The 24273-nt window shown below is 36.2% G+C and overlaps 1 protein-coding gene across 1 annotated transcript in view; it reads right to left on the bottom strand.

Annotated features, from left to right (window-relative positions):
- ABCA12 (ATP binding cassette subfamily A member 12) overlaps nt 1-10354 on the bottom strand; it is a 242256-nt gene extending 231902 nt beyond the window's left edge. Inside the window, exon 1 of the mRNA XM_007501784.2 lies at nt 9942-10354. Within this exon, the coding sequence (XP_007501846.1) occupies nt 9942-10010 (69 nt within the window). The 5' untranslated portion in view covers nt 10011-10354. The remainder of the gene's footprint in view (nt 1-9941) is intronic.
- Between the last annotated feature and the right edge of the window lie 13919 nt (nt 10355-24273).

Genomic DNA, 24273 nt, shown 5'->3' with positions numbered 1-24273 from the left:
TGGCAGTTTCCACTGAATTAGTACGTAGAACCAGATGTAACTTTTGATTATTATATGATAAAATGTGTAAATTATGCTCCTTTGAACTTTGGATAAATTTGTTTGGGACTTCCATGTTCCCCTTTGCAATCTTACTTCCTGCTATTGCCTCTTTATACTGGTTACTTATCAACTTACTATACTGACTAGAAGGGGTGGTGGTGGTAAAGGAGACCAGAACAAGATACAGTTTCAACACACATTTCGATTGACAATAAATTCCAATATGCATACCTTTCCCCAAGTCTTCTAAAAGTAAAAGGCTTAGATACATCGTAATCCTCCATAAAATAATAGTAGAGTTAGGAGGAATCTTATGTATCAACTAGACTGATCTCTACTCCAATTTAATAATATTTAGACATCCAGCCTCTATTTAACCTCTACCTATGAGAGAATTAAATATCTAATAATATCTAGTGTTATTTAATATAATAATTATTTTATTAACTTTGCCCTTCAAAAATTCTTCCAATAATGCAAAGCCCCCTACTGAACATGATACTCTATTCTATTATTAAAAATGACTTTAGTCACTGTAATTCTTCTCTTCTTCAGGCTAGACATTCTCAATTTCTTTATCTTCATATAACAGCTTCTAGACCCTTCACTATATCACATTCCTTTACTTGCCAGTGAGTTTATTCATTAATATCTCTCTTAATTATGGTGCCCAGAACTGAATGCAATCTTTCAGACGGGTTCTAACCAGCCCAAGATACAACATAACCTCCTTTGCCCTGTAAACTACACTTTCATGAAGTGGGAGAGGAGGTACTGAACTTATAATTTCATTGGTATAGGGAACTCCCAGATGAGGGAAATTTCTCTATCAATGCAAGCTGGCACCTTCTCATCAATTTATAGTATGCAAGTTCCAGACTTATAGTCTGGAACATTAGGAACTTATGTGACTTGTCCAATATCATAGGTAGTATGTTAGAGTTGTATTTGAGTCTTGGCATTCCTAGCTTTACAGCCACCTCTCTGTCCACTACCATTCCACTTTCACTAATATAGCCTCACATTGGGCAAGTTCTAAACCCCGTTTGCCTCAGATTCCTCATCTGAAAAATGAGCAGAAGGAAATGACCAACCAATCTAATATTGATGCTAAGAAAACCCCAAAAGAGGACACAAATAATCAGGCGTGAATGAAAATGACTAAACATCAACAAAATTGAATAGACAGTCACTTGCCAAACTTCAATCTTTGCCTTCTTCTAATTGGTAATCAATATTTTTGATTTATACTTTGGAAAGAAAGAACTTCCAAAGTTCCCCATATAAAACACATTCTTCGTTGCTTCTTTCGCTATTTCTTATTTACTCTGAGCAAAATCATCTCAGGAAGTAAGTATGTGTGTGGTCTCGTTGTCAGATGAAGAAGATAAGATTCCTCATGATTTATGTAATGGAAACTTGACATTCTAAAAAAGTGAGATCATGGAGGTTTTTTTGGTTGGAATGTACTTTAGAGCTTATCTTGTTCAATTCCCCTTTTTTTCCATGTTTTTGTTGCAATGTTTTTGTTGTTGGCATTGTTTTAAAATGTATTTTATTATGTAGCATGTTTTAGCAAACAATGATTTTGAAATAGAAATCATGTATACTTTCAATCATATTTATATAACATACTTTTCCCCATTAAGATACTTCTTATCTATTCCCAATAATGATAATATTATTTTCTAAAATATTACAGATAAGGAAACTTAGGTCCATAGAGGTTGACAAACTAAGATAATGTATGATTATATAATAATTATATGTCATTATATAATATAATAATAATATATTTATAATAATGACAAATTCAAGATAATGTATCAGGGAAACTAGGTCTTATCTCTTAGACCAGTACCCTATGCTACAGGTAGTATAGTGGGAAAGAGTGTTAGACTCATAATTAGGAAGACCAGGGGACAGCTGGGTTGCTCAGTGGATTGAGAGTCAGGTCTAGAGATGGGAGGTCCTGGGTTCAAATCTGGCCTCAGACACTTCCCAGCTGTGTGACCCTGGGCAAGTCACTTGACCCCCATTGCCTAGCCCTTACCACCCTTCTGCCTTGGAACCAATACACAGTATTGATTCTAAGATGGAAGTTAAGGGTTTAAGGAAAGAAAAAAAAAAGGAAGACCAGAAGTTAAATCTCACCTTAGACATCTACCAGCTGTGTAGCCCTGGTAAAGTCATTCAAAATCTCTCTTCCTCAGTTACTTTATCTGTAACAGCTACCTCCTAGGGTTGTTCTTGATGTGGGCAGGTCCTAATTATTTTAATTCACCTATGGTTTAGGCCCACATCAACCAGCACTAGGGCCTAGGCCACCCAACTTTCCAGTTGATCATGAAGATCGAAGGAAAAACCCAGAGAAGATTCTTAGCTATCAAAGAGTATGGTACAAGGTAAGGGAAAAACTCAAAAAAAGAATTTTAAATATCAGGGTATTAATAAGTTGCAAATCATTTGCTTAACAGAAAAGCTAATAGCAAAATAATTTACCCTAAGATATGAAAATGCTAAATTACTGTAGTATTTTCAGTTTCATGAATGGGTTGCTCCTCTGACCATTTCAAACCACAATTCCTCTATCCTTTAAGAAATGATCTTTCTGAATCACTATGGTTGAAAAATATCCATCAACTGCTGGAAAACCTCTCTGAGCTTAGTAAGACTAATAATATTTTAGACAGACTCCTATCCCAGTCCATCTCCAGAACTTCACTCAAAGGGTTTCCACTGAGTTTAAATGACACAGTTGGTGGCTTATGGGCATAACTTTTGAGAACCCAAGTTCCCATTCCTGTGATAGTGAAGTCTCAATAAGGTTTTATTGAAGGGCTACCTAAATTATGCTAATGGCTAATAATTGAAGTAAATTACTTGTCCTAAGGTCAGTGGAAGAGACCTAGATTCAGTTTCTAACCAAGATTGGAAGCCATTCTCTGGTATGTCCTTTTAAGATGAGTTTTCTTTAAGCAAGATCATCTTGTGCCTCATTCCTGTTGTCTTTCAGCTTACAAACACTTAGCCATCTCCATGACTACTTCCTGTTGTTAATAAGCACCTCATTAAATAAGCCTCTTTATTGCTACCCACCTCCTCCTGGAATGTATTTCTATTCTCTATTGTTTTTCTACCTGGATAGTAATTCCAAGGAGACTGAAGGCTGTGCCTAACAGATATACTATACTATACTATACTATACTATACTATACTATACTATACTATACTATACTATACTATACTATACTATACTATGTCATATATTATATTATATCCTATTATATTATATTATGTTATGGTATATTATATTATATTATGTTATATTATATTATATTATGTTATGTTATATCATATCATATCATATCATAGTGTCTAACATAATCCTGATGCTTATTGCATTTCATCATCATTTAGAGTAAATGGTGGCATAAAATTATGAATTGGCTTTTTAGATCAGCAGACAACAATCTCTGTAACCTCTCCAACAGGTAAAAGTACACCTTGATGATTAACACAAGAGGAAGAAGTCATCTGGCTCAGAAGGACCAGAGAGTAAATATTTTTCCAAACTCTGTGCCCTTTGGATCCTGCCTACTCTTTCCACTAAGGCATAGTATGGTGGATGGAGTCCTGAACCAAGTCAGAAACCTGTGTTTAAGTCCTGCCTCTGTCACTGTATGTATAAGGGGAACTCATGGAAATTCTCTAAGTCCCGGTTTCCTCTAAAATGGAGATAGTAACACTTGATTTGTCTACATCATAGTCACTACAAGAAAATCACTGTTAAGTTGTAAACATTATACAGCAAAGTGTCAGAGTGGATAGAGTGCCAAGACTCAGAAAAACTCATCTTCCTGAGTTCAAATCCGGCCTCCGACACTTACTAGTTTATGACCTTGAGCAGGTCACTTAACCCTGTTTCTCTCACTTTTCTCATCTGGAAAGTGAGCCAGAGAAGAAAATGGCAAACCACTCCAGTATCTTTATCAAGAAAACTCCAAAAGAGGTCAAGGAAGAGAAGGATGTGACTGAAAAATGACTGATCAACAACCATAAGCATTATGCAAATTTGAGTTGGTGCTATTATCAGTCAGAGCTAACCACTGAACTTCTATTTGACAATCCATACAACTGTCTATTAGTCTTTCTTCACAGTTCTATTCCTGGGTAGACCTGTATTATAAATGTACTTTAGCAATAATAATAGTGGCTAGCATTAACATAGTACTTTAATATTTGCAGTAGGACTCACTTTACATTCTAAGACCCTTCCAGTGAGGCAAAGATCTCTCTTAATAGCAATTGTTTAATAAGTATTTCTTAAGCGAGTATACCTAGGCACTTTACAACTTTACTTGGGCTTATCAGAGGTACCAGCATCGCTACTTTTCTACTTTGGGGCCATTGTTAATAATTAAATAGTATCAATGAAACCAAGAGACACACTGCTCTGACATGAACACATTTTGTTCCAAGCAAGAACTCCAAAGACTGATGTGGAGCTAATGTTTAGGGCAAAACAATGTAATGACTCACACTAACACTTCTCAGAGTGAGAATGACGGTGATTGGAAGAACTGCTATGAGACTTTATGCCACTTGGGAAAATGGTGCAGATTTAGTGCGTAATTAAGTTTTTTTGGTTTTCTGCTTTTATTTTTTTTCATCTGCCAATGTCATATACCTGAATTCACATGTGTTGAGTTCTTGTAAAATGAGGTAATTAATTTAATATAATTATCATAGCACTTAAAAAGAATTGATAAATATCTCATTTTGTACTCCCAACAACCATGGAAGGTAAATGCTATTATTATCTACATTTTACAGTTGAGGAAACTAAGGCAGAGAGAGCTTAAGTAATTTTTCCAGGGTCATACAGTTAGGAAGTTTCTGAAGGCAAATTGGAACTCAGGTTTTCCTGATTGTAGGTCTAGAGCTCTATTTACAACAATAACTAGAAGTTTCTGGGTGCCTTAGTCATCTTCAGTTTGAGGAATTTTTATTATAATTAGTTTCCTTCTTCAATTTAAAAGCATATCCTATTTGTTCAGAACCTAGCAGTGACTATCTTCAAAAAAAATAAGATGTATTTGATAATAGTTGATTGAATGGATGAAATAGATCCAATTCGATTAGCATGTATTAGGCTCCAGAGACATATCAGGTGCCAGGTTAGGGACTAGGGATGCAAGAGTCAAAGTAACGCAGCCATATAACTCTGGAAAGAAAGCTCTGCCTAGAGATGTGAGGTTTTGGGTTCAAATTTGACCCCAGACACTTCCTGTGTGACCCTGGGCAACTCAGCCTCCATTGCCTAGCTCTTATTAGTCTTCTACCTTGGAACCAACACCCAGTATTGTTTGGGGGTGGGAGGAGATAATAGAATCCCTGCCCTCAAGGAGCCGGAATGAATAAATTTGTTCCCTCAATAGTTTGGTCTCTTTTCTCCTTTATCATTGCCCTTTTTCTTATACAACCTGTTCCTATGTTTTATATTTTACTCTGTTTTACCTTAGCTTTCTCTTCTGAAAAAAAATTAATGAATGTTTTTCTTTAAAGCACAGTTAATATCTAAATAGTGGAAAACATACTGAACCTAGAGTCAAGAAAATCCTTGTTTCAAATCCGGCATTTTTTGTTAGAATGGCTATGGATAAATCATAATTTCACTAAGCCTCAGTTTATTTACCTGTAAAAGGGAACTAAATAACACCTGTAGTACCCATACCACAAGTTGGCATTAGGATAATGAGATAAGGGTATATATATAGCTCTTGGTTTTCAGCTACAGTTCAATTTCATTATTAATTGAATTCTAAAATTGATAGAGTGACACAATTTAGGACCATGACAGAAATCATGCTTATTTAAACATGTTTGTGGATAGATTAGAAAGCATGATAACAGTACCAAGATTTTCATCTATCCCATGCCTTTTTCCATGCTTCCTTTTCACCATTTTCAGTTTTTCAAGTTGTCTTCACTTTTTCCATGCGCAATTTTACCTCTCCATTTCCCTTTCTTCTCCAACATCCCTAATTTTATCTGTGAAGTTTCCTTATTTTCCAATTCTTTTCTCCTTTCTTTCAATCAATCACCAAATATTTATTGAGTGTAAAGTACATGCCAACAAAACAAAACAGAACCAAAAAAGAATTAGAATTATTACTCTTTGCTTCCCAATGTCCAAAAAAAGAGATGGCTTTTGATTGCAGTGGAGCATTTAAGTAGAAAATTCCTAAGAGGCCAAGTCATCCAATAATCTTCTAAGTGGAGAAACTGAGTCATAGGGAGGAAAAGTAACTTGCTCATTGGTTGTCAGTCTTGACAGTCAGCAGAAAAATTGACATTCCTTAACCTTAAATAGAGCTTAGTAGTACTGCCCAATATTCTCTTTTCCAATCAAATTCACCTACTTTTATTTTGATTTTCTCTGTTGTTTTCAAATAAATGTATGTACTTACTTGACTCAGTAGAACCTGGAGGTTCCAGTATTAATCCTAGTGCCTGACAAAGAGTAGGTGCTTAATAAAATATTTGATTAGTTGATCCTATGACTGGATCTCAGACTTTCTCATTCTCTTCTATCTCACAGTGTTCCTTGAGGATTAACTGTAGCTTTTCAGTTAATCCCCAAGAATCTCTGAGTACATGGATATGGGGATAGTAGAGAACACATTGACTACTATCAATCTGCCCACAGATCTATCTAGAATAGAGGTAACACAAGCATGGCCCATAATCTCCCAAATGTGGTCCAAACCATATTAAATTGAAACTGGGAAATATTTAAAATGAATACATATGTGATTTTCTAAGTTAATAGGCAGCCTTTAGGAATCCTTAATATATAGTTTAGTAGGTCCTTTTTCTTTGAGTTTGACACCACTGATTTAGAACAATATCTGATATCCTTTTTCTAACACAAAAGACAGGGAGATTTATATGCCAGTAGGGCAACCACATCACTATAAGAGGACAGGGACATCCATTTCATAATCCTCTTTTGACTCCAAATGTCTAAATTAAATTCTAGTCTCTAGAAAAGAGCTTTTAAAAGACTTTTCTATATTTGGGGCCTGTTGTCCCCTAAGCATAAACTCAAAGAGTGGAAAGAACAAGGAGAGAGGAGGGGTAGATAGGTGGCTGAGTAGATGGAGAGCCAGACCTAGAGATAGGAGGTCCTGGATTCAAATTTGGCCTAACTATGTGATACTGGACAAATCACTTAACTCCTGTTGTCTAGCCTTACTACCCTTCTGTCTTAGGACCAATACACAGTATTGATTCTAAGACAGAAGGTAAGGATTAAGAACACACAAAAAAAAGAGACTAAGTAGAGAAATTGGCACAGAAGATCCACCAAATCATCAATCTTCTGAAGGGAAAATGGAGATATGATATTAAAGATCTAGAAATAGAATGAACCTGAGAAGTGATCCCTAGTCCAATGTCCTACTAATACAGATAAGGAAATTGAGACCCAGTGAGTTGCATTTATTTGCCTTATATCATTCTGCTAATAAGAACATAAAATGGATTTGAATTCAAATCTTATTCTAAATTAAGTTAAAAGACCACTGCATTGGGGCTAATAGTATTGATAAATGAATAATAGATGGAGAATTCCCTTATTGATAAAATAAAAATAGTCCCCTACAACTTATCTAACAGGTATAAACATACATCACCAAAATGCTGAAATCCTTTGTCTTCAGAGTGAAGACTATAACTATGATGTAGATAAAATGTATCTCCTTTCAGGGTTTCTTCCTTGAAAGGCACTACTACTACATCCTCCTCCAAGCAACTAATTCTCTAACTGCCCTATAGTTCATCAGGGACTTTCCTTGTAGTGACTCACCCAAGTTTTTTCTCCATTAACAGTACCTCATGCCTTTCCTTGGTCTTCTCCTCATCAAAACTGGTCAATTTCCTTTAAGACCAGATCTTCCCAAGTAACCCCATGATATCATGCAAATTAATCCAAGCTAATGAATTACTGATTTGAATGTTTTTCTTTCCCACATAAAAAGTATGGGCTTTCCAAAGACTTTCTGAAGACAACACTTTCAGAAGCTGCTTCAAGGGTAGTTATTTTAAAATGAAATATTAGTGAGATAATGATATAGGGGCAGTATTATAAATTTTGTCTCTTTTTCTCTCATTCTATTCCCTTAACCTTCTCACCTCTCATCAAACCTCATTGCACCCACTTGTTTCCAGATCCTTTCTCTCCTCCCATTCAACTATGACACCTTGACTCCTTTCACCCTTTGGGTCACTACTGAGATCACTCTGTCTAATATGCAATCTACTATGCCTTACATGTTGGTTCTAGAATATAGAAAGACAACAACAACTTTCAAGATAAGGAGAGATATTGTTCTTAAAATGTCAAAAGGCACAGTGACCAGGAGAATCTCTTCTTTGTGAATATGTCTTGCCAGTGGGTAATATTCATGGGTCTCTCAGGTTATAAGAAAGATTCAATGGTCAGTTTATTAATGCTAGTGACCATTATTAATAGACCTTAATAATCATGGAGGCAATGGATTAAAGAAGGACTCTCCTTAAGTATTTCATCTTTTCTCTAAAAGCTTTGTTTCATGCAAACCTTCATCCAAACACACACACATGAGCACAAACAATTGTTATGAATAATTTTTAGCACAACCCTTTTAAAAAGTTAAAGCTTGCCCTTAGACAACTGCCAGTTTATCCATGGTAGCTGCCACATGACAAACAAAAGGGATTATTTCTGGTGCTTGTTCCAATGTAAAGAAGTCAGAAAATTTCTAATAACTTTATAATTCCACATTTACATTCAAATAGAATGAAAAATACATTTCCTTTCAGCATCTTTTCCTCAACCATGATCAGAAAGTCAAGTGGACAGTTACCTTCTTCTCTTGGCATACTTAAGATTTATACCCCAGTACTTATTTAATATGCTGGCCATCACATAAAAAAATAGCTAGAAAAAAAGGGGCACATATCAGTGCTTGATTTTCATAATCCACAAACTAGCTATTGTTAGTTTTTCAACAAAAGTTGAAAAAATACTGTACTTGGCCAAAGCCCATAGAGTTCCCAGTTGGAATTTCTCAGGTTTTCAAATAGTCTTCCCAATGTGTGACACATAGTAAGCACAAGCCATTTCCACTCCCAATCTCCAGGGATACTATCTGGAGAGAATCTAATATCCTACTCTATAATTTGAAAAGTAAACATCAGTGTAAGAACAGAAACAGATTTTGCAATGAACATCATGAGGAAAATAGACTATGGTAACTCAGTAAGAACATCTTGATTTTTCATTTGAGCTTTCTATAGAACATATTTTTGGTTCTAAGATAACTCATTTATCCTATTTTCAAAGTCTTGATTTTAATTTGTCCTTATTTCACCCCCCCCCAATTTTTCCTCAGACCAATAAACTACCAAATCTTACTCCTAATTTATTTTCAAGTCTATTCTTTTTACCTAGTGCCTTTGGTGGGAAGAATCACTGAATTCCTTAAATTCATCCAATTTCTAACTGAATTTGTATGTAAATATTCAAAAGCACATAAGCCTGAAATGAAATCATCCCCAGATCTACCATACTTGGTTTAGCCTGGTTTCTAGAAACACCATACTAAGTAATAACAAAATGGATAATGTCTCCCTTTGCTGAGGTAATACATTGCCTGATTATTTGAGTCTATGGAAAACTGAGCTTTTTTTTTTTCCTCCCTCATGTTTAGGCTTGTCCTACTGACTACAAAGAGATACAGGAATGATTCTAAAGAACTTGCTCTTCTCCTTAGAGAACTCCTCACAAGTCTTTGCTTTTGGCCTCCTGTTGGCAAGACTGCCTTAAAAAAATCACCCCATCTTCTACTCACCGGCTGCCTTTTGACACCTAACCAATTCTTCCACACCAGAATCCGTAGTTGATGGAATTGTGAAGCCATCTTTCAAACAACCAGATGAAACAATCCTTTCTTTTCCAGCACTCCTGGGAAGTGAAATATTTAGTGGATTCGCTGTCCCACTTGCAGTGTCCAGCAGGATTGAACCCTCTTCAAGGCATAGCTTTGATGGGAAGGGGACAAGACAGAAATCCACAGTACTGCTCTGGGTTTTTCCTCTTCTTCCACTAAATTTTCATGCAACAGAAACTCTTGATGAGCTTTACTTCCAGAGAGAAAGAAAGAGAGGCTTCTTTGGCTTTTGCTTATTCAAGAATAATATCCAGTTGCTATGAGTTGCATTGTGTTAAGCCCTAAAGAGAATGAATATCATTCAGATAATGTTCTCACTGTTAAAAAAAAAAAAAGCAAAACACACCTCCTACTCTACATGAAATTAACTGCCTATCCACACCTTCAAGAACGTGTCACCTGCATAGGACGCGTCAGAAGGAATTAGGTGGGACCCTTGACAGGCCAGTATGACTTGTCTTGCATCTTCTTACCTTTCTTTATCATCTGCTTTAGGAGAGGCATGACACAGAAAATATTGCCCAGTACTGACTCTGGCCACAATTACTTTTCTCCTAATTGAACTGCTATTATATCTTCTGAGCCAATGAATTCAGAGTTAATCCTGAGATTTCTAGCTTGAATTTTAATACATTGTTGAATGTGATTGAGAAAATCTTCTTGAGTTCTATTATTTTGGTTTTTTAAGGTTATTGAGCAAGGAAGCATTTATTAAATACTTACTATATGCTAGCACTTTGGCCCAGATTATTCCCTAAACATATATACTAAGGCATTATTTAATGATTTGAATTCATGGCCCAGGATTCTTCTCTATTTAGGGTCATTACCTTGTGTTAGGTTCTCCATGTGAAATCACAATTTTATTATAGTTCAGTTGTTCTCAGTTATGTACAAGTCTTCATATCCCCCTTTAGGGTTTTATGGCAAAGATACTAGAGTGATTTACCATTTCCTTCTTCAGCTCATTTGACAGATGTGGAAACTAAGGAAAACAAGGCTTAGAGTAAATTAATCTGGATTTGAACTCAAGAAGATGAGTATGAATCCACAAATCTACAGATCTCTACTAGGTAACATGCATGAAACACAAGGGAAGAATTCAACAGCACTAGCTTCAGAAGATAGGATTTGCTGACAATATCATAACAGTTTACTAGAGTATGAAGTTGTGTGTGTGTGTATATATAGTTATTCAGTCATTTAGTCAGGTCCAACTCTATATGACCTCATGGACTTTTATCTATGAGGTTTTCTTGGCAAAGATACTAGAATGGTTTGCAATTTTCTTTACAACTATGTCCCCATTTGGTAGATAAGAAACTGAGGCAAATAGAAGTTCCAAAGAGGTTGGGAGACTTAGCCAGGGTCACATAGTTAGTGTCTGAGGTGAGATTAGAAATCCATCTTCCTGAGTTGAAATTTAGTGTCCTAAAAAACAAGCTGTAACCATATTTAAACAACCCAGTCAAGAGAAGAAATCTTTTCTTTTTTTTAAACCCTCACCTTTTGTCTTGGAATCAATACTGTATATTGGTTCCAAAGCAGAAGAGTGATAAGGGCTAGACAATGGGGATCAAGTGACCTGCCCAAGGTCACACAGCTAATAAGTGTCTGAGGCCAGATTTAAACCTAGGACCCCCCATCTCTAGGCCTGGCTCTCAATACTCTGAGCCACCCAGCTGCCCCCAAGAGAAGAAATCTAATACATATGAATAAGAAAATTTGCAGAGAGGAAGCCCAGGCTACTTTCTGGAATCATTCTGAGTGATTTTTTTTTTATCACTAAATAATACAATGAGGGATGGGGAGAGTAGATAAATGAATATATTTTGGAGAATTGAGGGGGATGAAAGCTTCTTATAGCCTAAGGGTCCTTGTGACAAAGCAGATTTGGGCAGCTCTCCTTCATTCTTCTGGTGATGGTCTTACACAGGAAAGTAACAAGTTGAGGTAATGAACCAGGCATGCTTTGTGGTATATGGAAGAAAAGACTCTAAGGAGAACCTAAACTTTATAGTTAATAGATTATTTACCTATTGATTCTTAAGTTTACTGTTAAATGAATACTTTATGGGGCAGTTAGGTAGCATCCTGAATTGAGATCCAGGCCTAGAGATGAAAGATCCTGGGTTGAAATATGATCTCACACACTTTTTACCTAGGTGACCCTGGGCAAGTCACTTAACCCCAGTTGCCTAGACTTTACCACTCTTCTTTCTTGGAACCAATACACAGTATTGATTCCAAGATGGAAGATAAGGATTTAAAAAAAATTTTTTTTAAAGATAGAAGGTAAGGACTTAAAATTATTTTTTTTATTATATTCACTTATTTCTTGGTTGGGTTTTTTTGGGGGGGTCTTTTTAAAAAGAATTTTAAAGAAAAAATAATAAATAAAAGCTATCATGCTAAATAACTTACACAGAATTTCAGAATCTGGAAGCAGTCATAGAATACTCTCCACAACCAAAGATTATCCAGCTTCTACCCAAAATTTTCTAAAAAGAGGGAACACTTTGCCCCTTGAGGCAGTCCATTCCACATTTAAACAGTTCTGATTATTAGAAAGTGTTTCCTTCTATCAAGCTGAAATTTGCTTCTTCACAGCTCTTGCCCATTGCCCCTATTTCTGTTCTCTGGATCTCCTCTCAAAAAAAAAAATCCATTTCCTCTTCCAAGAGATAACTCTTCAAAGACTGAAAGGCCTTTCTTGATCTTTTCTTCTCTAGGATAAACATCCCAATTCCTTCTATCGGTGTTCATACGACAAGCATTCAAAGTCCTTCAACATTCTTTACTTTTCACAATTTCATTTGCTCATTTGTTTTTTTTTTTCAGTTTCATGTAGAAACAATTTCTAGTGATTGTTTTCTGACATTTTATGATTCAAATTTTTTTATCTACCTCCCTTCCCCACTTCCCCAAGGCAGTAAATAATTTCATATAGGTTATATCAGTACTTCATTCCATATTGCTCATGCCATTACAGAAGACACATATCACACATATAATAAAAAAACTCCTGAAGGAAATAAAGTGGAAGATGGCATATTATGATCTGCAATCAGGCACTAAGAGTTCTTTCTTTGGTCATGGATAGCATTTTTCATCTTGGGTCCCTTGTGGTTATCTTGGGAACTTATTTTCCTGATAATAGTTTAGTCCTTCATAGTTGATCATTGTATAATATTTCTATTACTGTGTATATTGTTCTCCTGGTTCTGCTCACCTCACTTTACATTTGTTCATTTAAGTCTTTCCAGGTTTTTCTGAACTCATCCTGTTTGTTATTTCTTATGGTTCAATTTAATGTCCTTTTTAAAATGTGACACTGAGAACTGAGTGCAACAATCCAGATGTGGTTTGACCAAAAACACTGTACTTGGGGACTATCAAGTCATCCTCAAACTCTATGCCTCTGTTATTGCAGCTTAGGGTTTAATTCGTTTTCACTCTATTGATTTATATTGGGCTTCCAGTCCACTAAAACCTTCCAATCATTTTCCTCCTCACTGTTGCCTAGCTATGTATTTCTCATCTCATATTTGTGAAGTTCATTGTTGAACCGGAGTATGTGGCTCCTCGTTATCTCTCACCCACTCCCCTATATCTGATCCCTACCAAGGCTTGTCAACTTCACCTTTGAAAGACCTCTCAATTGCACTCCCTTCTCTCTCTGTGTCAGACAGGTGAAGACCTTCATCACTTCATGGCTGGACTATTGCCATAACCTATTGGGGTCTGCCTGCTTCAAGTCTCTCTCCAATCTAAACCATCATTCAGCCATTCAGCCACCAAAGTGATTTTCCAAAAGTGTAGGTTTAACAAGCATTCCCCAACCACTCCCAATAAACTCCAGCACCACCCTATCACCTTTCTATTCAAATATAAAATATTTCATTTGTCTATCAAAGCCCTTCCTAAACTAGTCATCTCTTAATCTTTCCTGTCTTATACCCTAAAACCCTACCCTCTGTGTTATATGATTGAATGATGCTGGTGTCCTTGTTGTTTCTCAGACAAAACACTTCATCTCTTGGCTTAGATATTTTTTGTGTCTCGGATTCTTGGAGTGTTCTCCCTCCTCATCTACTCCTCCTGACTTCCGTGGTTTCCTTCAAACCCCAGTTAAAATCCTATATTCTTTTTTTCTTCATAATTAATTAATTAATTTAGAGTATTTTTTCATAGTTACATGATTCATGTTCTTTCCTTCCCCTCTCAGAGCTAACAAGCAATTCCACTGGGTTTTACATGTTCAAAACCCATTTTCATCTTATTCATATTTGCAATAGAGTAATTTTTAAAATGTTTTTAAAAACCCATCTTGGAATTAATACTGTGTATTGGTTCCAAGGCAGAAGAGTGGTAAGGGCTAGGCAATGGGGATTAAGTGACTTGCCCAGGGTCACACAGCAGGGAAGTGTCTGAGGTCAGATTTGAACCTAGGACCTTCCATCTCTAGGCTTGGCTCTCAATCCACTAAGCTACCCAGCTGCCCCCTAGAGTAATCTTTTAAAGCCAAAACCCCAATTGTATCCCCATTGAACCATGTGATCAATCATATGTTTTTCTTCTGCATTTCTACTCCCACCGTCCTTTCTTTGGATGTAGATAGTGTTCTTTCTCTTAAGTTCCTCAGAATTGTCATACTGGTTCATTGCATTGCTGCTAGTAGAAAAGTTTGTTACATTTGATTTTCCCATAATGTATCTAGTGCTCTGAAGCTCAAAAATCAAAGGAACCTAACTGTGAAAGGCGGAGATCAGCACAGGAACCCAAGTGGCACATAGCAAGACAAGCAAGGCAGACTATTCCACACATAAAGAAGCCCCAATTCAAGATGTAAACCTAGAATGATAAGCAAATTTTTCTAAAATTCTGATTAATATTTAAAAAATCATTATTCCTCCCCCCCTAAACAAGAATAACTCCATAAGAACTTCAGGCAGAGGTCAAGGGAAAATTTCTCACAAAGATGAAGTTAGCATCTAGACAAAATGAAGCCAGTTACGAAGTAAGTAAAAATCTGGAGGAAAGACTTAGAAGGAAAACAAATAACCTATAAGAGAAAGCAGCTAGATCACCTTATCCAAGAAATAAACTTCATGAAACCAGAAAAGATCAAATAGAAATCAATGACTCATTTAGACATTTCTTAATCAAATAATTGAGAAAAATACAAGGATAGAATGTTTGTTATCAAAATCATATGATCTGTAAAATCAATCAAAGGCAACTTAAAAATAATTGGACTCCTTGAAAACTAGAATCAAATAAAGAAAGGGGAAAATTCTATTATAAGAAATAAGCATAGTCCAGTAAAATGATTTCACACAGTGACTACCTCCCAAGATGAATGACTCTTTCTTGATCTTATGTTCATCACTTCTCTGCCAACAGGTCTCTTGGAAACATAGTTGGTCACTGCGTTGCTTGGAGTACTTAAATCTTTCAAATTTGTTTACTCTATAATAATGTCTTTATATAAAATGTTCTCATGGTTCTGCTTTTTCACTCTGTTAGTTGCCAATACGCAGGATTCTCTAAAATTATCTCCATCACTTTTTAAGAAAACCTTTACCTTCCCGCTTAGAATCAATACTGTGTATTGTTTCAAAGGCAGAAGAGTGGTAATGGCTAGTCAATGGGGGTTAAGTGACTTACCCATGGCACACAGCTAGGAAGATCAAATTTGAATCCAGGACCTCCCTTCTCTAGGCCTGGCTCTCAATCCACTGAGCCCCTTAACTGTCCTTTCATCACTTTTTTATGAAACAATAATATTCCTTGACATTTGATTTATGTACCACAAATTATTTAACCATTTCCCCAATTATGTAAGAGAAATTCTAAGGCATCCCCTTAAATTATAATTATGTCTTTTCTTACCTCCCTTCCCTTCCAATCTGCCATTAGAATCAGAAATTTTATTTTTTTCTGGTAGCTATTACCTCCCTAAAAAGGTATTATCAACTTTCTCAGCATCATCCCCATCTATCTTTCTTTCTTATGTTTCTGTTTGAAGTACTAAAGTATTATTACTACATGAAATACTTTATTTGTGTATATGTGTCCACATGAAAGTATGTGTTTTTGACCCTCCTCTTCTTCAGATCAGAATAAGATCTATCTAATGGCCACTTCCTCTATCCCTTTCTGCTTGTTTGTATATTCTTCTCACACATCCCAAGAATGAAAAATGACAAGTTCCATCTCCTTCCTCCTTCCTACACTAATATCTTCCTCTTTTTGTCCTTTCTTCTGTCTACTTTTTTAAAAACTCTCAGAATAGAATCAATCTACCTCAGGACCTCTCTTTTTCTTATTCAAGAAATGGTATTGCCTAAATAACTTTTAAAGATATTAAGGTTCTGATGGAACCCTTACTTTCCATCCATTAAAAAGGCAGTCATTGTGTATGATTCTCCCTGGAATCTTCTTAACGAACTCTTTGTCAAATTAGAACAAAATGAAATTTTGCAAGAAATCTCAGAAGTAGCTGTATAAGGAGACCAAATCCCTCCATACATCAGATTTGTCCTCTCACAGTTTTCAAAAAACAGCGAGAGCAGTAATATTCATCAGTTCTTATACAAGTTTCTTTTGCCATTAAAAACAACAACAAACATTCATTCAAAATTATCCCAAGTAAATCTAAAACCCATACAGCTTAAACTTCTATTATAAACAATAATTTTAAAAGCATATTTTGCCCCCAAAATGATAATAGTTAAACTCATTGATTTTATACTCAAGGATTAGTCATATCAACCAAAAACTTAAACACTGCTGCTTAATATTAAGTAAGGGAGTTCCAAAATCACTTTCTAAGGTGGGTAACAACTCCAGAGGTGACTGACCATCCTCCAGGCAGGGCTAAGCAAATTGATAAACTGCAATTGGTCCCTATAAAGTAGAGGAAGGGACAGGAAGTGATGTGGGAAAAGAACTATAGTAGAAAGGCCTGAACTTTCTGTCCAAGGGGGTCTTTGGCTTGTGTCTTCAGCTTGAAATTTCAGTTTAAAGCTTCAGCTTGGGACTTGGACTGGACATTGGCTCTTGAATTGCTTCTGATAAGATTGCTCCTGGATCTTCTCCTTTGGAGTTCATCTTGGGTGAGTGTGTAGCTGACCTTCCTTTCCTGGCTTCTGGAAAGATTAAATCTGGACAGGCCTTACCCTCTTGGAGGAGGCTGTGTGAATGGAACCCCCATTAATTTACTACTGGGTCCTCCTGGATGAGGGTCATCAAGCCCTGCCTGAATTGCTCTGGACATCAGAGCAACATTTAATGTGATAGACTAGACATTTTTTCTACCCTCTTTTTATATTTCTCTACTTTTTCTCTGTCCAACTCTTTGTAAATAAATTACTGAAAGTCATTTTGACTAGAGCTATAATATTTTTAATTGGCAATATTATCTTAGAATTCTCATATATTTATCAAACCCTAAATCCAATCTCTACAATAGTTCTCCTTCTGAATTTACAAGTATTGTGGATAACATTTCAAAACTCTTGCCATTGACCTAACTATGGGATATAAATAAAACTTATTGGCATCTCAGCAAACTTGTCCTGGTCTCCATGTAATTTGTTCAATCATGCCCAACTCTTCATGACCTCATTTGGGGTTTTCTTGGCAAAGATACTAATTTGGTTTGACACTTCCTTCTCCAGTTCATTTTGCAAATGAAGAAACAGAGACAAATAGGGTTAAGTGTCTTGTCCAAGGTCACACAGCTAATAAGTGTTACAGGCCAAATTTGAACTTGTCTTCCTGACTCTAAGCCAGATGCTCTATCCATTGAGCCATCTAGTTGTCCCTACCATCACCACATGTTAAATGTAAAGCTTAATCAAAGGAATTGACCATGAAGGGGACCACAGAGGACGTGTAGTCCAATGCCTTGATTTTCACAAAGGAGTAACTGAGGCTGAGAGAAGCAAAGTAATTTGCCCAAATTCAAACAAAAATTATTTTTTGGAACAGAGATTCAAATCCAACTCTTCTGACTCTAAATACAGTATTCTTTCTGCTATACCATGATTGCCTTTCAATTCTCCAGAAGGTACTCTGATTGAGATAAGATTAGATTGTATTAGATTCAGACTAAAATTGTTTTTAGTACACTCAGAATCATTTACAGGATATTAAACAAGGGCAATGTTGGATTGCCTAGGTTATCTGATTGCCTGATTACAAATGATTACCTGTAAAGAACTTACCATAATATAGTAGTAAAAAGATAAAGGTGAAAACTTTTAGATTGGTAATAAGGAAAAGGGATAGAGGGAAAATAATAACATTTCTTACTGGAATCACCCCCTCAGGGGGATTTGGAAAAAATTCAAATTAACAAGGAGATAATATGGAACAAAAACACTAAAGATTTCAAGGGGAGAAGAAAGAGTCTCAATTCTCAAGAACAGAGAATGCAGAAAAGTTTGAGTATCTCAAAGCATTCTGAACCTCAGACTTCTCAGTTGTAGTCACACAGCATGAGAAAGAACAGAGTTATAACTGAAAATTATAGATAGGGTTTGGACTAATTGGGAAAGGGGGAATCCAAGGTATGACCACTACTATGCATGTTTAAAGTAGTTTAAGGGACAGAGGACATAGGAATTGGGTAGGTTAAGGAATTGGTTGGGTCACACCCATTTTTTATTATTTCTCACATGTGACATATTTCCTAACTCAATTGAGCTATTGCATTGGCAGTCCCTCATACCTGTTTCTTTTTTGTCTTTATTCACTAGTGCCTAATGTACTGTCTAGAATATGAGTTTAATAGATGCCTGCTGGTTAGTTCATTGAATCAAAGGAGACATAGATTGGGTTAGAGAAGATTGTGACATAGGTACTAATTAGGAGAGAAAGAGAGTGACTGGAAAGTCTGTGGATGAAAGCAATATGAATCTGAACTGGAAACAGTCATCAGGAAAGGAAGAGAAGTTTTTTGAGAGGTGCCAGCGAAAAGGACTGAAAATGACAATGAGGAGCAAATGGTATCCTATATTATCCTCCTGGGACTTCATGTTAGTTAGCCTTAGAGGAAGTTCTAAGTAAGATGTATTGTTTTAGGTTTCAGTAGACACCAGAAAATGAAAGAATGATGAGAAGATATCATGAATGAAGGACAATTTAACAATACAAGAGAGATTCCAGAATGTGTAAGTAGAAAGACAGGTCAGAATATATTAGGAACTGGAGAGAACCATTATCTGGGTTTGGGGAGGCAACAATGGCAGCAAGCTACTTTTACAACTGTACCAAGGTAGCTCACATGCAAATTCTGCATTATTTTTATTTTCTCTATTTCCTCCTTAAGTCCAGAAAATCAACAAAATAATATACCAAGCCCCGATTTATAGTATTTGAGATGTTAAAGGTATAAGTGCTTACATTGAATATTTAACAATCAATCAGAGCCATTATGAGCTAGCTCTAGCATACCATTGCATATGGCATGACTTCTTAAGCTAGGAATCATAAAAAAATGGAATATAGGTTTAGAGTAGTAAGGAACCTTATAAGTATTCTACTCTGGTGGGTAGGCAGAACCAGACTGAGATACATGATGACTTTGGAACCCTGGAGAGTGATTGCCTAGGAGGCAAGTAAGGAAGCAAATTAGTTGGGCAAATGATTCTCTAATAAAATTAAGCACCAGAATAGGACAGGAAGTATCCCTTGGAAGAAAGGGTGGGAACAGACATTCTTTCATGTTAATACCTACTACAAAATCCCTCCCATAATTATGTACTTTCTTTGAATTCTGGCTCAGAAAGAGATTAAACAATCTTAACTAGAAAGATTTATCAAACAAAACAGATTTAAGTAATTAAAAATATGGACATTGAACTGGGGATTGCCACTGAACTTTTCTCTTTTGCTTTTGCTTTCCATAAGAAAGTGAAAAATAAGCTTAGAGTTTTGTTTTGTTTCTTTGTTTTCATTGAAAGTTTCACCTCTAGGCCTACCCTTTCTCTACTTAATTTGGTTTCTCCAGTGACACCATTATTCCACACTTTGTCCCTTACTGTTCTACTCACACAAATGGCTTTTCTGTGTAATAAATTTACTGCAGTGGGAGGAAATTTGGGAGTATGAGTCAATAACACAACAAGCACTTATTGACCACTTACAATGTGCCACGAACTGTGCTAAGGGTACAAACTACATGTAGGTGAGGAATATCATCATCATATCTCTTTATATATGTCTCCTTTCCCACTAAACCCACCATATTTCCTAACTTTCCTGTTTCCATTGAGAGTACCACCATCTTCCCAAGTCACCCCAGTTCTATTACAACAGAATCATCTTCAATTCTTCCCTGTCCTATCAATCAAATGCAAAATTCTTTTTATTCTACTGCCATAAGATCCCTTGTACCCATCTAATTTTCTCCACAAGCTGCTGAAAACCAGTCAGATGTTCATCACCTCTTGTGGAGGCTATTGTATCAATAACATAACTGGTATCTTCTCTCAGTCTCCCTCCTTCAATTCATTCTCCACACAGCAGCCAAAATATTCTTATTGTGAAGAGAGAATTAGACTGTCTCAGTTTCTTTTTAATGTAATCAATCAACAAACTTTAATTTCATCAAATCAAGAACTTAAAGTACCCATACTTAGCACTTAGCTAAAGATCAATTAAGAGAGTTCACTAGTCACTTATTAGAGTAAGCTTACACCTCCAAAGGCCACTGCCCCTTCCCCCCTCATGAAGCATATGCTTCATATGAACTGATGCAAAGCGAAGTGAGAAGAACCAGGAGAACAGTAACAGAAATATTATATAATGATCAACTGTGAAGGACTAGTAAGGTAAGGGCTAGGCAATTGGGATTAAGTGACTTGCTCAGGATCACCTAAGTAGGAGGCCAGATATGAACCCAGAACCTCACATCTCCAGAGAACCACCCAGCTGCCTCTAAAACAACATTTTCACTTTATTTCTTTTGTGAGTTTTTTCTTGTATGTGTGCTAGTTGTCTTTCACCCGGAGTATGGAAATATAGATTGTATGACAGCTCTGTTTATCATCTATATCACATTATTTACTGTCTTAGGAAGTGGAGAAGGGAAAGAGAGTAAGGAAATCTGAATAGCAATATGTCAGAGAACAATTATTAAAAATTGTTTCTTTGTGTATTTGAAAAAATGTTTTTAAAAAACATTAGCAAAAAGAATAGTATGCTTTGATCTTTATTCAGACTCCATCAATTCTTTATCTGGAGGTTAATAGTATTTCTCATCATAAGTCTTTTGGAATTGTCTTGGATCTTTGTATTGCTGAGGATAGTTAAGTCATTCACAGTTGATCATTGTATAGTATTGTTATTATATAAAGTACAATGTTCTGATTCTCACTTTACTTTGCATCTGTTCATGTATATTTTTATAGGTTTTTCTGAAAATATCCTGTTCATCATTTCTTATAATATGATAGTATTCCATCACAATCATACATCACAACTTGTTCAGCCATTCCCCATTTCAGTTAATGGGCATTCTCTCAACTTCATGTTCTTTGCCACTACAAAAAGAGCTGCTATAAATATTTGTATATAAAAATGTCTTTTTCCCTTTTTTAAAAAAAATCTCTTTGGGATACAGACTTAATAGTGGTATTGCTGAGTTAAAGAGTGTACACAGTTTATAGCCCTTTGGGCATAGATCCCAATTGTTGTCAGAATGGTTGGATCAGTGCACAACTCTATCAACAATTCATTAGTGTCCCAATTTTCCCACATCCCCTCCAACATATGGCATTTTCCTTTTCTGACATTTTATCTTATCTGATAGGTTGAGGTGGTACATTAGAGTTGTTTTAATTTGCATTTCTCTAATATACAGTGATTTAGAGAATGTTTTCATATGACTGTAGATAGCTTTGATTTCTTCATCTAAAAACTACTTGTTTGCATTTTTTTACCATTTATCAATTGGGGAATGACTCATATTCTTATAAATTTGATTCAGTTCGTTATATTTGAGAAAAGAGGCCTCTGTCAGAGAAACTTGCTATAAAATATTTTTCTCCTATTTTTGTTCTCATCTTGGCTACATTAGTTTTGTTTGTGCAAAGCCTTTTAATTTAATGTAACCCAAATTATCCATTATTGTACTATAACCCTCTCTATCTCTTGTTTGATCCTAAATTCTTCCCTTTTCCATAGATCTGACAGGTAAACTATTCCATGCTCCCCTAATTTGCTTATGGTATCAAGCTTTATGTCTAACTTATATGCCTTGATTTTATTTTGGTATATGGTATGAAGAATTTGATCTATACTTCAAATTGTTTTCCAGTTTTACCAGCACTTTTTGTCAAGTAGTGAGTCCTTGACCCCAAAGTATGGATCTCTATATTGATGGAACACTTGATTATTGTAGTCATTACCTACTGTGGGTCATGTATGTAATCTATTCCAATGATTCCTCACTCAAATTTTTAGCTAGTACCAGATTACTTTGATGTTTGCCATTTTGTGATCTGGTATGGCTAGACTACCTTTCTTCACATTTTTTCCCCATTAAACCTCTTGATATTCTTGATGTCTTGTTCTTTCAGATACATTTTATTATTTTCTTCTAGATCTATGAAATAAGTTTTGGTAGTTTGATTGGTACAATACTGAATAACTAAATTAATTTGGGTAGAAATATTATTTTATTGTTTTGGCTCAGCCTCCCCATGAGTCATTTCAGTTAAGGTTTTAAGGTGCTGCCACAGCCCCATTTCCAAGGGTGTCACTCCCATTCTTCTTAGAAACTTTACCATCAGAATTTTCCTCTTCCCTTTTCATCTCCACCCCAAGGTCTCAAGGCATTGGGAAATCATAAATAGCTTTATTATCCCTTTCACAAAGAATCTAAGGGATTTCTGTCTTAAAGGAATCTTGAGCACTAGAAGCTTTGTTGTGGATGTGGATTCCTTTGAGATAATATAGATACAAGTAGAGACAAAGCTGATAAAGACTCTTAAACTAGACTTACAATGGTGGTCATTCTTTGAACTTTCTTCATCTTGCTGAAACCATAGATCTAGAATTCAAAGAGATCTTTGAGGGTCACCTCCCCAATTTTACAAGTAATGAAGTGAGGTCCAGAGAGATGGCATCGCTCAGTTCAAAGTCACACAGGTAGTTAGTGACAGAGCTAAGCTCTACACCAAACTACTGTGACTTCAAATCCAGTGTACTTTTCATCGTACTATAGCAGAGGGCAGCACCAACTGCCAATAGTCTACATAATATATATAGCAAGGTATCTCAGCTTGGATTTGTTTTGGGGATTTTTTTTTAAAAGAAATCCAAGAGATAAAATTTATATAGAAGTGGGAGTGGCGGCAGTGACAGCTTGAGAGTAGCGGCCTTGCTTGGCCCTCGGGTGGCGGGGTACCGGGGGCGCCTCTCTGGCTCTCCCTACCCCGGCCCCGCCTGCAACCCGCTCTCCAGGCCTGTGCCATGGCTGAAGACAACAGCAAGCAGTTTTGGAAGAGGAGCACCAAGCTCCTCTACTCCAATACTCAGGGAGTATTCAGCCTGTATATGGTGCCCAGCATCCTCCTTTGGATCCTGGCCTATCAAAAAAGGCCAGTCCAACAGAAAGTGCAGAGATCTTACATATAAAGTCTTTTGCCAAGTCAAGGCTGGAGTCTAGATGAGGAGTCCTAGATGGTCTAGAGAATGACTGGAGCTCCCAATCTTTCCCTTGGTCCACCCAAGGGTAATTGGGACACACCTATCCATTCTTGTCCAGGGGGCTGCTTGAAGGATGATCCAGAGATGTCCACAGGAGCACAGATCAGCAACTACCAGCTTCTTTGTTAGCCACAAACCCCCAAGTGAAGTCCAACAGTCTCCTCAACAGTTTGGAACCTTTTTCCTCTGCCAGATCTGAAGGTTCTCTGGGATTCTGTGTCTCATGGCCTGCCTGACGAATCCTTGTAACTCATCTCTATGGTCCCCTCTTTGCACAAAGCCTAAATTGTGTTGAAAACACTGTTTTGGCATTTCTGCATAATTTACAAATTACCTAAACTAAGATATCTACCCAAAACAACAAACCACCTACACTCAACTATCTTAATCTATCTAATACTAACGTATTCTAGGGATTTTATCAAGGAAAGGCGAAAAAAGGAATTAAATAATGAAAAATATAAATTTGAAAAATATGAAAAACACAACATCAAAAGCAAAAGATGAA

The sequence above is a fragment of the Monodelphis domestica genome, chromosome 8, assembly GCF_027887165.1.
Source record: "Monodelphis domestica isolate mMonDom1 chromosome 8, mMonDom1.pri, whole genome shotgun sequence".
NCBI classification, from domain to species: domain Eukaryota; kingdom Metazoa; phylum Chordata; class Mammalia; order Didelphimorphia; family Didelphidae; genus Monodelphis; species Monodelphis domestica.
The sequence above is the reverse complement of the archived record's forward strand: the minus strand, read 5'-3'. Positions and strand labels throughout refer to the sequence as shown.